General features: G+C 37.7%; 1 protein-coding gene across 1 annotated transcript in view; it reads left to right on the forward strand.

Moving 5' to 3' along the window:
* The window catches only part of elovl2 (ELOVL fatty acid elongase 2), a 112,552-nt gene that overhangs the window by 55,253 nt on the left and 42,439 nt on the right, over positions 1 to 14,860 (forward strand). The window contains exon 4 of the mRNA XM_059945598.1: positions 1,517 to 1,594. Within this exon, the coding sequence (XP_059801581.1) occupies positions 1,517 to 1,594 (78 nt within the window). The remainder of the gene's footprint in view (positions 1 to 1,516; positions 1,595 to 14,860) is intronic.

Below are 14,860 nucleotides of genomic sequence, written 5' to 3' on the forward strand. Positions count from 1 at the left end.
AGAGCATTTGCAAATTATTATTATTGTTGTTTATCTCCGCCATTCTCAACTAACTTATCCTGACATGCGTCTAACTACTTTTTTTTTGGATACAAAGTCTCATGATGATATTCAAACAGTTAAATGTTCTAAGTTGGAATGTCCATGGTTGGAATCATCCTATTAAGCATAAGAAAACATTTAAAACTATTAACTGATTTCAACCTGATATAATCTTTGCACAAGAGACGCATATCAGGTTATGTGATAAAAATTGATTTTTTAAATTTTGGAAGGTTTCTCAGTTTCTTGCAAATTCTCAAAGTAAAATTAGAGGTGTTTCCATTTTTATTGATTCTAATATTCCTTTTAACCATGAGGATATTATAGCTGATATTAATGGCAGAGTTTTGATTGTTAAAGGAATAATTTACAACAGGAAAATGGTATTGGTTAATATATATGGACCAAATGTTGATGGTCCCTCATTCTTTAAAGCTGATTTTGCTCTATTACCTGATCTAAATGAATATATGTTATTAATGGGTGGTGAGTTTAATACTTGTTTAAATCCTTTAATAGATAAGCTATCATCCAAACATCAACTCCCTAATTAGTTCTGCATCACTTATTAATTCCTTTTTAATTGATTATGGCGTAATTGGAGACATATGCATCCCAGTGATAGAGAATATTCCTTTTACTCACATGTTCATAATAAATATTCGAGAATCAACTATTTTATAGTCGACCCTCAACTTCTAATTAATGTTCAGAAATGTGAATATGATGCAATTGTTATCTCTGATCATGCTCCCTTAAACCTAATATTTGAACTGAAAGATGTTGCTTCTACAAGACCACCTTGGTGTTTTCCAGAACATTTGTTACAAAGCTCAGAATTTGTTGAGTTTATTGAAGCTCAGATAAAAGATTTTTCTCTCTTTAATAATACAGGAAATTACTGAACATGAAATTCAGAAAGCTATTTTATCAATGCAATCAGGTAAAGCTCCTGGACTTGATGGTTATTCAGTGGGATTTTACAAAAAATTTGAAAGATTACTTTCTCCATATCTTTTGGAAATATTTCATGAATCCTTTGAGAAGGGTAATTTACCTTCTTTTTATGAAGCATCTATTTCCTTGATTCTTAAAAAAGATAGAGATCCTGTTGAATGTTAATCATATAGACCTATTTTGCTATTAAATGTGGATGCAAAAGTTCTCTCTAAAATGATGGCTAATCGCTTAGAAAATATTTTAACTAAAATTATTTCTATGGATCAAATGGTCTTTATTAAAGGCCATTATTCTTTCTCTAATGTTCGGAGATTGATAATATCAAAATAAATAAAATCTTCCAGTCTTGTACCACCCTAATTCTCACTTTAAAGGGATTACTTGTTTTTCTATCTGTCCCTAGATATCATTCACCTTTGAAGAGTCTATTAGATAGGCTGTAGTAATTACTGGGTGTGCATTTGTAAAATTGTAAATTTTAATTGTAAAAGTGACAGATTTCTGTTCCTTACAGTTGATCTTGGCGAGCTGGGAAGGTGGATACAACCTGCAGTGTCAGAATCTTCACAGTGCTGGGCAAGCTGACATTCGGGTGAGACCAAATTAAATTCTGACAGGGAGGTAATGTTAGACATTAGGCAAATTACAGTGGATAATTGGGATAATTTTGGCCCAATTAAGTGGTTTCCCCAATTAGCCAAAGTTTCATAGAAAAAGTTATAAAGGTATTTAAAAAAAAGACAAACTACTATTTAACTGAATAACAAATTGGGTATAATACAGAGTAAATAAGAATACTACCAATCTACTACAGTACTATAAAACTCTGTATTGCTTCTGAATAGTTATTAATGGAGGAATTCATCCAGTGTACATGGCTGTATTTTTTTGATTGACAATATATAAACAAAATTAGTGCATATAGCATTGACACTGAGCACACAAGGTGAAACATACTCTCCAAAGTATCAACACACACAGAGCAGCTGGACCAGATGGCATACCCAGGGAGGAACTGAAGGGTTGCTCTGACCAGCTGGCAGAGGATTTTACTGAAATCTATAACCTCTCTCTGTCCCATACATTCCACAAAACATCAACCATTTGTCCCAAAGCAACCAGTGGTAACATGCTTCAATGACTATAGACTGATTGCACTGATCCATAGCTGCCAAGTGCCTGGAGAAAACAGATTATGCCCCACATTAAGAATACCATTACTACTATTCTGCAGCTGACCAGTTTGCCTATAAGGCAAACAGATCAGCCACCTCCAGAGCTATCCACATCATTCTGGAACACCTGAAGCATAAGGACACCTACACCAGAATGTATCTATGAATGTTCTCAATCATCCAGGTCATTTGCTGAGTGCTCAGTTACAGACTAGAAAAACTTAAACAACGGGCAACTGTTGGCTCTCACGCAGAAGGACTTAAATAAAAAAAAACAAATACTGAAGCGTATGGAGGCAACCGACGGGGAGTTCACAGACTGTATGACCTGGCTGACGATGATCATTGAAAAACTGACTAACTCTATTGCATTAATAAAGCACTTTGTTAAATGTGTAAATCATGTCTGCATCAGTATTATCTTGCATTTCCATACAATGTTACATTGTATGTTACACATCCATTGTCAGAGAAGTACTTGTATAAATAGGTAAACCACCTCATACAAGCAAGGACAGGAAACAGGGCAAAGTAAGTATACTTATTTATTCAGTAAGTCATGGGTCAAAGTATTTGGCAAGTGCATTTCTAACTCTTCTGGCTTCAGTCTTGTTGCCGTCTGTTCTGAAATTGTTAGGTTGCGTTCAAGAAAACAATGAAATAGCACGCTGCCGTCTGACAGCGTTTTTAGATTTCTCCAGTTACCCTGTCCACACTGATCTGCCCAGGCGGTGTTTTCAAAAGTACACACCCTGGAAAGCGTTTCTGAAAAGCTCCAGTTTCGGGACGAAAACGCTGTTTTAGTGTCTGTTTTGGATTTATCCGGTGTAGTATGGATGTAGCCTGAAAAACTCATTCCTGATGGGTGGGGTACAACACCATCTATCAGCTCCTAACTTACTAACATCTTTACTCTGCCATCTCCACAACAGTTCACACCTTGATTCATGCAAAGATAAGACTAATGACCCTCTCATTACCTCTACTACTCTTAACGACCCTCATGTGATTGCTAGAATTAAAACAAAAACTACCCACCATGGATCAGAAGTCTCTTGGATGAGTGGTGAAACATCTAGACAACACAACGAGTCCAGTTGCCTTGATTTACTACCACTTGCTACAGCAAAATGCTTTTTATTGACTACATTTCTGCCTTCAACAGCATACCCACCAACAAGGTGACCATGACACAACACATTTTGAGACTCAATACATTAATCTGTAACTGGATTCTTTACCTTATCAATCACTCCCAGACCATTTGAATAGGCAAGTACACATCAACCTTCCTAACCCCGAAAAATGGTTCACCGCAAGAATGTGTATTGAGCCCACTCCTTTACACTCTTTTCATCCGTGACTGTGCCCCTGCTGATGCCACCAACTCCATTTCAGGAAATCAAGAAGATATGAACAAGCTCCACTACTCGCAAACAGTGAAACAATGGAAGGCATCTCCAGCTTTAAATTCTTGAGAGAGAACATCACAGAGGAACTCTCTTGGATAACCAGCACTTCCTTGATAGGAATTTATAGAGCAAATTAGCCCCAAAAGCTGCTGGTAAACCTTTATTATTGTATAATTGAGAGCATACTGACCTACTGTATGACAGTATGGTCCTCTAGCTTCAACAAGATTGACCAAGAAGCACTTCATCAAGTGATCAGAACTGTAGAGAACATTATTGGGACACAACTATCAGATATGGAAACCATCTACAACTCATGATGTCTGTGGCTGGCTTGCAAAATTGTGATGGACTTTTCCCATCCTTGTAGCTACTGTTCAATCTCCTACCAGTTGGCTGGAGGTACAGAAACATTTCTGCATGGACATCCAGACTGTAAAAAACAGCTTTTTCTCCAAGGCTGTCATGAAACTGAACATTTTAGAGTTGTTTGTTTTTAATTAAATTATAACTTAGCTGTCACTTTAAATAACTTGGATGTTATTTTAAATTTAGTCATTGTCTTTTTAGTAATTGAATTGCCTGCATGATGTTTTGCACTGAATGGAGCAGCATTGTAATCTCATTGTCCTCAGTAATGACAGTGAAGTTCTAACTAATACACTGCCTCAAACAATGCTTTCAAGATTATTGTTGATACCTTCAAATTATGTAGTTTCTAACTTGAAGTAGTGAAATAGTTTTATCTTCACTCCTGTTTCTGGCATCTCCGAGCCTTGAATGCTTAAAACCACAGTGAGCAAAACAATTCTAAATCGTCTTACTGCTTATTTTGTGCCAATTATCAGTGATAAAAATCACTGCTTTTTGAACACAAACACACACAATTGGCACTATTTTAAAAACAACTGTTTGCTCTAAGTATGTTGTAAGTGTCCAAAAGCAACACATGTTCACATGACTGATGCTAGTTGGAAACTATTCAGCAACAATCTCCTGTCCCAGGTAAGTGGCATAGTGCCCTAAATAAACAAAGGGAATCCCGACTATTTTCTTGATTAGTTTTTGTTCTTTAAGTGTTGGCCCAAATAAGTGGCTGCCCTGATTAACTGATTGCCCAATTAAATGAATTCCACTGTATTTTTTAAAAAAATAATCACTTGAGGTAGTCCTCTCTTTCCACCTGTAGTCACCTCAATGCAAGAAATTGAATCCTTTAATGGAGCACTGAAGCCATTATCCTTGAAAATCAAAAGCACTGCATTTGCTGGAAATCTGAAATAAAATAGGTGAAAGCAGGAAATACTTGGCAGGTCAGGCTGCACCTGTGGTTAGAGGAACAGAGTCAGCGAACCTTTGTCAGGATTGGGAAGAAGACAAAATATGCCCGTTAAGCTGAAGAAAGCATAGGTGAAGAAGATGTCACTATAAAACCAGAGTGATAATGGGGATAGACAACTGGCCAATGAGTGAATAGTGAGTGAGAATATGGGCAAAAGAATGTAGGAGTAATGAAAAGCAAAGCGGGAAGAAGTGCCCAGCAGGTCAGGCTATGCATATTCTTGTCACGTTTTATATCCTTGCTGTGGTCCTGCCCTCCAGTGATCCAAGTCATTGAACTGGAACAGACCCATCATATATTCTAAAAGCGGCCCTCTCCAAGCATCAGTTAATTATTTGGAAGTGGTGGGAAAAATGCAGTTCTAGTTTACAGTGATATTTTTGATCAAGTGCTTAATAGTTTAGCCTCACTCTGATTGTGAAGGTGGTAGGTTTGGTTCACAATACATATGTGGTTGGGAGTGTAGTATAAGAATTCATAAAGTCAGAATGCACATCTTCCAAGGAGAATTGATTGAGGCCTCCATGTTCTGATCCAGTTACTTTCTGCTTTTTGAACTGCTTTATTATGAGGTTTCAGACAGGTCCCTGATGTTGATATGTCTTGCTTCCAAGTAGGAGGTGAGTTTTAATTAAAAAGCCAGATTGGACTTCCGGTAAGATAGCGATTGTTTAGTTGCTCCGAACTTTTGCTCTGTCATTCTCCCTATCTTTGCACTATATGTCTCCATTCTTAAACCTTAGTTAGGTATTTTATTAGGTCTCTTTTACTTGCCTGCGAACACATCTATCTTATAATGTCTACCAAAAGTACTAAAACCGGGAAAAAGGAAACTACGGCTTTGTCGACTGACATTCTCGCTGCTTTGGAACAGCATCAAGAAGATATTTTAAAGGAATTTAGAACTTCTTTCAACCAGCTGGATGTCAAATTGGATCGGATCAACACAAGAGTGGACGAACATGCTGAACATTTATCTCGCATCGACTCGACTTCTGAAGATTTAAAATGCCGCATTCAATACCTTGAAACTTTCTGCTCCAGTCTAGAGGAAAAGAATTGTAAACTTTTTTCCAAAATGGTGGATCTTGAAAACTGGAGCAGACGTTGCAATCTACAAATTCTTGGTTTGCCAGAGGCCACCGAACAGGGTTCTCGCGTGACATTTTTTTCCGATTTTCTCTGTGAGATTTTTGGGAAAGAATTTCTTCCCAATCCACCTGAGCTTGAAAGGGCACACAGGATCTACGTTCCCCGCGCAATTCTGGGTTCCCGCCCACGACCGGTAATTTTGTGTTTTCATCAATACCAGGTGAAAAACCGTTCGATTATGGAGGCATGCCGCAGAGGTACTTCTGCTTTTAAAAATTCAGTCATTCGTCTTGTGGAGGATTTTGCCCCTCAGGTTCTGAAGATGTGTGCTGAGTTTAAAGGTGTAATGAAAGTGCTTTTTGATCATGGACTTAGAACCTCCCTTCGAAATCCAGCCGATCTCCGAATTACGCTTACTACTGGAGAATATAAGTGGTTTAAATCAGTGAAGGAGGCTGAGGCATTTGTTGGAAGTTTTCCGGCCATCCAGTCTTCTTCAGAACCCTGTTGGACCTTCTAAAATGGTGGATAAGTACCTCTCGTAGTAAAACTATTTCTTCCGGACTCAGACTTTACTTGAATAACTCAGACATTATCTATTGAAACTCTAAGGGCTGTAGACAATCTCTCCCTGGACTTGGTGCATTTTTTCTAAATAGATAATCTGAGTTTAATGTTTCCCTGTGGATGTTTAGATTGTACTTGTGTAATCTATTTTATTCTTGTATAACTTTATCTATAGAGTTCTACAATTGACTCTAACTTGTTTTGGAGGTTTAGAGTTTTTATTGATTGATTCACAGTTTAAGTTTTGCTTTTTTTTCTGTAAATGGTTGATAAGTACTCTCCTCGAATCTATAATTTCCCCCTTTTCTCCTATCTTTTTTTTCTTCTTTTAATCTTCTATAATTTTTCGCGGGTAGGTTAGTTTTGGTTTTCTTCTGATTTTCTTTGTACTAAGTTTTATACTTATGTTGAAGTTGTTCCTATTTGTAATTATGTTTTCTAGTGCATAAACTAGTTACCATTTGCTATAGTATTTATACAGAACTGTTGTTAATGACACAGAACTGGAAGTCATATTTGGGTTAATTTTTTGGTAGAGCTAGCTGCTTTTTTTGGTAGCAGTCTAATTTTGGGTTGTGAGGGTGGGGTGGATTCTCCAGTTCTAACACCACTCACTGTTTCTTTTGCTTTCCTTTGTTACTCCGGACATGTTTATGTTTTGATTCTACGAATCTATGTTTACATTTTTGCTCCCAGACTGTTATCGTACTGCTTGACTTTTTATATGCCTGCTGCCTTCTATGCATAATGGCTAGTACACTTAAATTTGTGAGCTGGAATGTAAAGGGATTGAATTATCCTGTTAAAAGAAGGAAGGTCTTCTCTCATATTAAACAACTCAAAGCTGACATTGCTTTCCTTCAAGAAACTCATATTCGTTGTTTTGATAACTCCTGGCTTTTGTCAAAGTGGGCGGGTCAGCATTTTCATTCATCCTCTGCCGCCAAAGCTAGGGGGGGGTCTCCATCCTTATTAACTCAAATATTCCGTTTAAACTCCATAAGAAGATATCTGATACAAATGGCCGTTTTATTATTGTTTCTGGTAAACTACATAATACTAAAGTTGTACTAGCAAACCTGTATGCTCCCAATTTTGATGATAATTTTTTTGAACTTTTTTTTCCTCACTACCAGACTTAAACTCATACTCTCTTATACTGGGTGATGACTTCAATTGTTGGTTAGATCCTAATTTGGATCGATCATCCTCTGTTACTAGACCACCTACTAAATCTGCCTTAGCTATCCAATTGTTTCTTTCTAATTATTGTATATCTGATATATGGCATTTCCTTCATCCTGCTGAGAGAGATTATTCTTTTTTTTTCACGTGTTCACCATACCTTTACTAGAATTGACTACTTCTTACTCGATAACCAACACATTCCATTTGTCTATTCTTGTGATTATCAGAGTATACCGATTTCTGACCATGCTCCAATTACTCTGTCTTTAAACTTACCTGGTCTCCCTCAGAGGAATAAACACTGGCGGTTTGATTCGACTTTATTATCAGATGATGATTTTCTAAAATTTATTAAGGATCAGATAACCTTTTATTTTAACTCCAATACATCACCTGAAGTGTCATCCCAGATTGTCTGGAATGCCATGAAAGCATATTTGAGAGGTCAAATAATCTCCTATACAGCAAATCATAATAGAAAGTCCTGTGCAGATCGATTAGACTTCATTAATCATATTAAAGAATTGGATCAACTGTATGCTCAAACTAAGAATCCTGAACTATACAAGAAGCGTGTAGAACTTCAAACTAAATTTAATCTTCTGTCTACTCAACCTGTCGAACGCCAACTTCTGGAAAGTAAGAGTCGATTTTACATTCATGGTGACAAATCTGGTAAATTTCTAGCCAATCAGCTGAGGCGTTCCAAAGCCAAACAACATATTACAAAGATCCGGAAGGAGAACGGAGACTTTGCATTGGATCACTTAGAAATTAATGACGCATTTAAAAATTTCTATTATCGACTTTATTCCTCTGAATCTTTGAATGACAATATCTCTGTTGATCATTTTTTAAATAATCTGAATATTCCTTCGCTTTCATCTGATTTTAAAGCCAAACTTAATATGCCTATATCATCAGAAGAAATATCTTTTGCAATTTCTGCATTGTCCTCAGGGAAATCTCCTGGACCTGATGGGTTCCCGTAGAATTTTATAAATCATTCTCTTCACTTGTTTCTCTTCAATTATTCTCAGTATTATCTGACTCGTTTAATTACGGCAAATTGCCACCCTCTTTTAATGAGGCGTCTATTATTCTTTTATTAAAAAAGGGTAAAGACCCAACAGAGTGTTCCTCGTATAGGCCGATTTCTTTGCTTAATGTTGATGTTAAGATCTTGGCTAAAGTTTTGGCTTATAGATTAGAAACCGTTATTCCCTCTATTATTTCTGATGACCAAACTGGTTTTATTAAAAACCGTCTTCCTTTTTTTAACATTCGGTGTTTATTTAACATTTTATATTCACCTCCAACTGGGATTCCTGAATGTGTTATTTCCCTCGATGTGGAGAAAGCATTTGATCATATAGAGTGGAACTACCTTTTTGCAGTTTTCGAAAAATTTGACTTTGGTCAAAGTTTTATCTCTTGGATCAAATTGCTGTATTTGTGTCCTACTGCCTCTGTTTTGACTAATTTTCAGAAATCCCAGTTATTTAACATCAAATGTGGCACCCATCAGGGATGCCCTTTAAGTCCCTTTCTCTTTGATTTGGCTGTAGAATCTTTGGCGATAGCATTTCGAAATTGTCCTGAATTGACCGGGATTTGGAGAGGGGGTGTTGAGCATAAAGTTTCTCTTTATGCTGCTGACTTATTACTTTTTCTTTCAAATCCGTCTACATCCTTACCTCCAATGTTTTCACTTCTTGACCAGTTTAGCCAGTTCTCTGGCTATAAACTTAATTTACATAAGAGCGAACTTTTCCCAATGAATAAAGAAGCACAAGAATTAACATTTCGTGATCTCCCTTTTAAGGTAGTTCATAATCAATTTACTTATCTTGGGATTACAGTCACAAGGAAGTTTAAAGATCTCTTTTGTGAAAATTTTGCCAATCTTTCATATACTATAAAACAGAGCCTGTTACAATGGTCACTTCTATCTATGTCTTTGGTAGGTCATATTAATGTTGTTAAAATGTATGTTCTCCCTAAACTTTTATATTTATTTCAATCAATCCCAATTTTTATTCCTAAATCTTTTTTTGATTCCTTAGACTCTATTATTTTGTCGTATCTGTGGAAGAATAAGCGCTCTAGAATTAATAAAGTCTATCTCCAAAAATCTAAAAAAGAGGGTGGCATGGCTTTACCTAACCTTCGTTTATATTATTGGGCAGCCAATATATGTTGTGCTACCTTTTGGTCTTTTTTCCATGGCCAACCCGAGTGCCCTAATTGGGTGGCAATGGAGTTGAGCTCCACTGAAGAATTATCTATCTCTGCATTTCTTGGCTCTGTACTCCCTAGTAGTTTGTCCAGATTAATAGTTAATCCTCTTGTTAGACACACTTTGCATATATGGGCTCAGTTTAGGAAATTTTATGGTTTCCATGGTTTTTCCGTTTCTAGCCCTATCTTACATAATCACCTTTTTTTACCTACTACGTATGACTCAGCATTCCATGATTGGTATAGGAAGAGCATTAGACATTTTGAAGATCTTTTTATTGATAATCGCTTCGCTTCTTTTCAACAGCTCTCTGCTAAGTTCAATCTGCCCAATGCTCATTTTTTTAGATATCTCCAAATTAGACACTTTATTGTTCCTTTAATTCCTAACTTCCCTGAAATGCCTGAGTAAAATGTTATGGACTTATTTCTTTCCATTAATCCACTAGGTAAAAGTTTAATATCATTTATTCGAGATAAATTAGCAGCCTTACAACGTGCCCCTGTGGATAAAATTAAAATGGCATGGGAGCAGGATTTAAGTACCTCCTTATCTGATGAGACTTGGGACTCAATTCTCAAATCGGTTAATTCAACCTCTCTTTGTGCTCGCCATTGCCTTTTACGGTTTAAGATTGTTCATAGAGCCCTTATGTCTAAATCTAAATTATCTCAATTTTACCCTAACATTAGTCCGCTTTGTGATAAATGCAAAAGGGGTGCGGCCTCTCTCATTCATATGTACTGGTTTTGTCCTAGCTTGGAGAAATTTTGGAAAGATGTCTTCATAACATTATCGTATATTCTGAATCACCACCTAGAACCAAACCCTTTAATTGCTTTGTTCGGTTTCTGGGGTGAGACAGATTTACGCCTGAGTTCAACTAAGTGTTGAATATTATCTTTTGCCTCTCTCCTGGCTAGACGTTTCATCCTCCTTAGATGGAGAGATGTTGCCCCGCCCACGCATGGTCAATGGCTTAACGATATTATGGCCTGCTTAGACCTGAAAAAAAATTCATTATTCAGTTTTTAATTCAGATTTAAAGTTCCATAAGGTCTGGGGACCTTTTATTGAGTACTTTCATAACCTTCCTCTTAACCAAGATTTTTTTTCGGTCCCTTGCTTTCAGCTCCTTTTTCTTTTGGTAGTAGGCATTAATATCTTCTGTTGCTAAGTGTATTTACAGCTTTGGGGGTTTGATTGTCCTGATTTATATTCTCTATATTGTGTTGTGGTTGGTCTGGAGTTTTTTTTTGTGTTGCGGGGCTTGGGGAGGATACTAATTTTACTTGTCTTCAATTTGGGTGCTTTCTCAATGATCTTTCTTTGTATCATATTATTATTGTATGTTTATTTTTGCACTGTATCAATGTTCTTCATTTTGATCTGGGGTTATTTTATCTATAGTTATGTAGAAAATGTATGAAAAAACTAATTTAAAAAAAGCCAGATTAATTGACCGTCTTGATGCCCTTAATTTAGATGGCTTTTTGCATTGCTTCAATGTACCAGAATTCTCCTGGCCAAGGGCAGCTGTTTCAAAGGAGGCAGACAATGCTCAGCCACACAGATGGATGCAACTATGCAGAGAAAAAGAGGTTTCCCCAGGCAGTCCACTGTTGAAGGCTACTCCTGATAAGATAACTCAAAAATATCTAAAAGGGTCACCTCTCCACTCAATTCTTCTTGAAAGATGACATACATTAAAATATAAACACAAGAGATTCTGCAGATGTTAGAAATCCAGAGCAACTCACAGAAAATGTTACAGAAACGCAGCAGCTTAGGCAGTATCTATAGAAATGAATGAACAGTTGATGTTTCGGGCTGAGACCCTTCTTCCTGATCAACTGCTTATTCATTTCTGTAGATGCAACCTGACCTGCTGAGATCCTCCAGCATTTTCTGTGTGTTGCTATACATTAAAATAGGTAGTAAGTAGACTGTAAAGAAGGTTATCAAAAATTGCAGGGGGATCTTGATCAGCTGGACAAGTGGGCTTAGAAAAGACAAATGGAGTTTAACTCAGATAAGTATGAAGTGCAAGTCTTACCCTGATTTGGCCTTCTAAAGTTTTCTTGCATGATAGGGCTCTGGGGAGTGTTGTAGAACAGATGACCCAGAGTTTAGAAAGATAATTCCCTGCAAGTTGAGTCACAAGTAGATGGTACTGAAGAAGGTTTTTGACACACTGACCTTCCTCAGTCAGGTATTGAGGATAGAAGTTGGGATATCTTGGTGTGGTTGTAATTTGGATGAGGCGACATTGGAGGACAAGTGTAGTAGCACAGGGGAACATTAACCTACAGGTCCCTCTCCAAATCACACAATATCCTGAAGGGAAATTGTATTGCTGACTGAATCTCCCTATCCAACAGAAGCATCTTCAGTGGAAGGATGGCAGTGGTTCAAAAGTGGCTTTTCGCTACCTTTCCAAGGGAAGATGGAGAGGAGCAATAGGTGCTGGATTGGCTATTGAGGTCCAAATACTGTAAAAAAAGAAAAAAAAATCAGATAGTTTGACAGCCTCCACAGCAATTACTAATTTTTAATGCATGACTTATTAATATAATTTAGATTCTCAGATACTGTAGTGAGATTTAAACTTGTTTGTCCTATTGAATCACTGGCTTTGATTTCTCCATTACTAGTCCAGCAGCACAGCTTATCTTGCTGCAAAAGTCCCTTGATCATCACTTGTTTTATTTCAGTCAGTCTTCAGTTGTCATATAGACGACTGAACTTCTGCACAGCAACCTCTATTTGAACAATTAGCAAAATGAGTTAATCAGAAACATCTCTTTCAATTCAAATATAGGTAACTTTAAAATGTAAAATGTGATCACAGTATTTAAACCTTTTTCCTTTCCAGAGTTCCTTGTTTGAACAGTCTGAATTAGTAATTGATACAGACCGTGATACACAGGTTACGTAGAAATGTAGAAAACCTACAGCACAATACAGGCCCTTCAGCCCACAAAGCTGTTTCAAACAGTACTTTGGAAATTACCTAGGGTTACACATAGTCCTCTATTTATCTAACACCATGTGCCTATCCAGGGGTTTCTTAAAAGACCCTATCGTATCTGTCTCCACCACCGTCGCCAGCAACCCATTCCACGCATTGACCACTCTCTGCGTTTTTTTTTAAAACTTACCCCTGACATCTCCTCTGTACCTACTTCCATGCACCTTAAAACTCTTGTGCTAGCCATTTCAGCCCTGGGAAAAAGCCTCTGACTATCCACACGATCAATGACTCTCTTATACACCTCTATCAGGTCACCACTCATCCTCAATTGCTCCAAGGTGAAAAAGCCGAGTTCACTCAACCTATTCTCATAAGGCATGCTCCCCAATCCAGCAACATCCTTGTAAATCTCCTCTACACCTTTTCTATTGCTTCCACATCCTTCCTGTAAGGAGGCAACCAGAACTGAGCACAGTACTCCAAGTGGTGTCTGACCAGGATCCTATATAGCTGTAACATTACCTCTTGGCTCTTAAGCTCAATCCCACAATTGATGAAGGCCAATGCACCATATGCCTTCTTAACCACAGAGTCAACCTGTGCAACAGTTTTGAGTGCCCTATGGACTCAGACCCCAAGATCCCTCTGATCCTCCACACTGCCAAGAGTCTTACCATTAATACTATATTCTGCAATCATATTTGACCTACCAAAATGAACCAATTCACACTTATCTGAGTTGAACTCCATCTGCCACTTCTCAGCCCAGTTTTGCATCCTAACAATGTCCCGCTGTAACCTCTGACAGCTCTCCACACTGTCCACAACAACCCCAATCTTTGTATCATCAGCAAATTTACTAACCCATCCCTCCAACCCATCCAGGTTATTTATAAAAATCACAAAGAGTAAGGGTCTCAGAACAGATCCCTGAGGCACATCATAGGTCACCGACCTCCATGCAGAATTTGACCCGTCTATAACCACTGTGTACCTTCAGTGGGCAAGCCAATTCTGGATCCACAAAGCAAGGTCCCTTTGGATCCCATGCCTCCTTATTTTCTCAATAAGCCTTGTATGGGATACCTTATCAAATGCCTTGCTGAAATCCATATACACTACACCTACTGCTCTATGTTTAATCAATATGTTTAATCACATCCTCAAAAAATTCAATCAGGCTCGTTAGGCATGACCTGTCTTTGACAAAATCACGCTTGCTATTCCTAAATGTTCATAAATCCTGCCTCTCAGGATCTTCTCCATTAACTTACCAAACACTGAGGTAAGACTCACTGGTCTATAATTTCCTTGGCTACCTCTACTCCCTTTCTTGAATAAGGGAACAGCATCTGCAACCCTCCAATCCTCCAGAGACTCTCCCATCCCCATTGATGATGCAAAGATCATTGCCAGAGGCTCAGCAATCTCCTCCCTCGCCTCCTACAGTATCCTTGGGTACATCTCTTCCAGTCACAGAGGCTTATCCAACTTGATGCTTTCCAAAAGCTCCAACACATCTTTCTTAATGTCTATTTGCTCAAGCTTTTCAATCTGCTGTAAGTCATCCCTACAATCTCCAAGATCCTCTTCTATAGTGAATACTGCAGCAAAGTGTTCAGTAAGTACCTCTGCTACCCCCTCTAGTTCCATACACACTTTTCCATTGTCACAGTTGATTGGTCCTATTCTCTTATTTCTTATCCTCTTGCTCTTCACATACTTGTAGAATGCCCTGGGGTTTTCCTTAATCCTGCTTGCCAAGGCCTTCTCATGGCTCCCTTTGTCTCTCCTAATTTCATCCTTAAAATCCTTCCTGCTGGCTTTATAATCTTTGAAATCTCTATCATTACCTAGCTTTTTGAA

Source organism: Hypanus sabinus, chromosome 20 (assembly GCF_030144855.1).
Source record: "Hypanus sabinus isolate sHypSab1 chromosome 20, sHypSab1.hap1, whole genome shotgun sequence".
In the NCBI taxonomy this organism is placed as follows: Eukaryota; Metazoa; Chordata; class Chondrichthyes; order Myliobatiformes; family Dasyatidae; genus Hypanus; species Hypanus sabinus.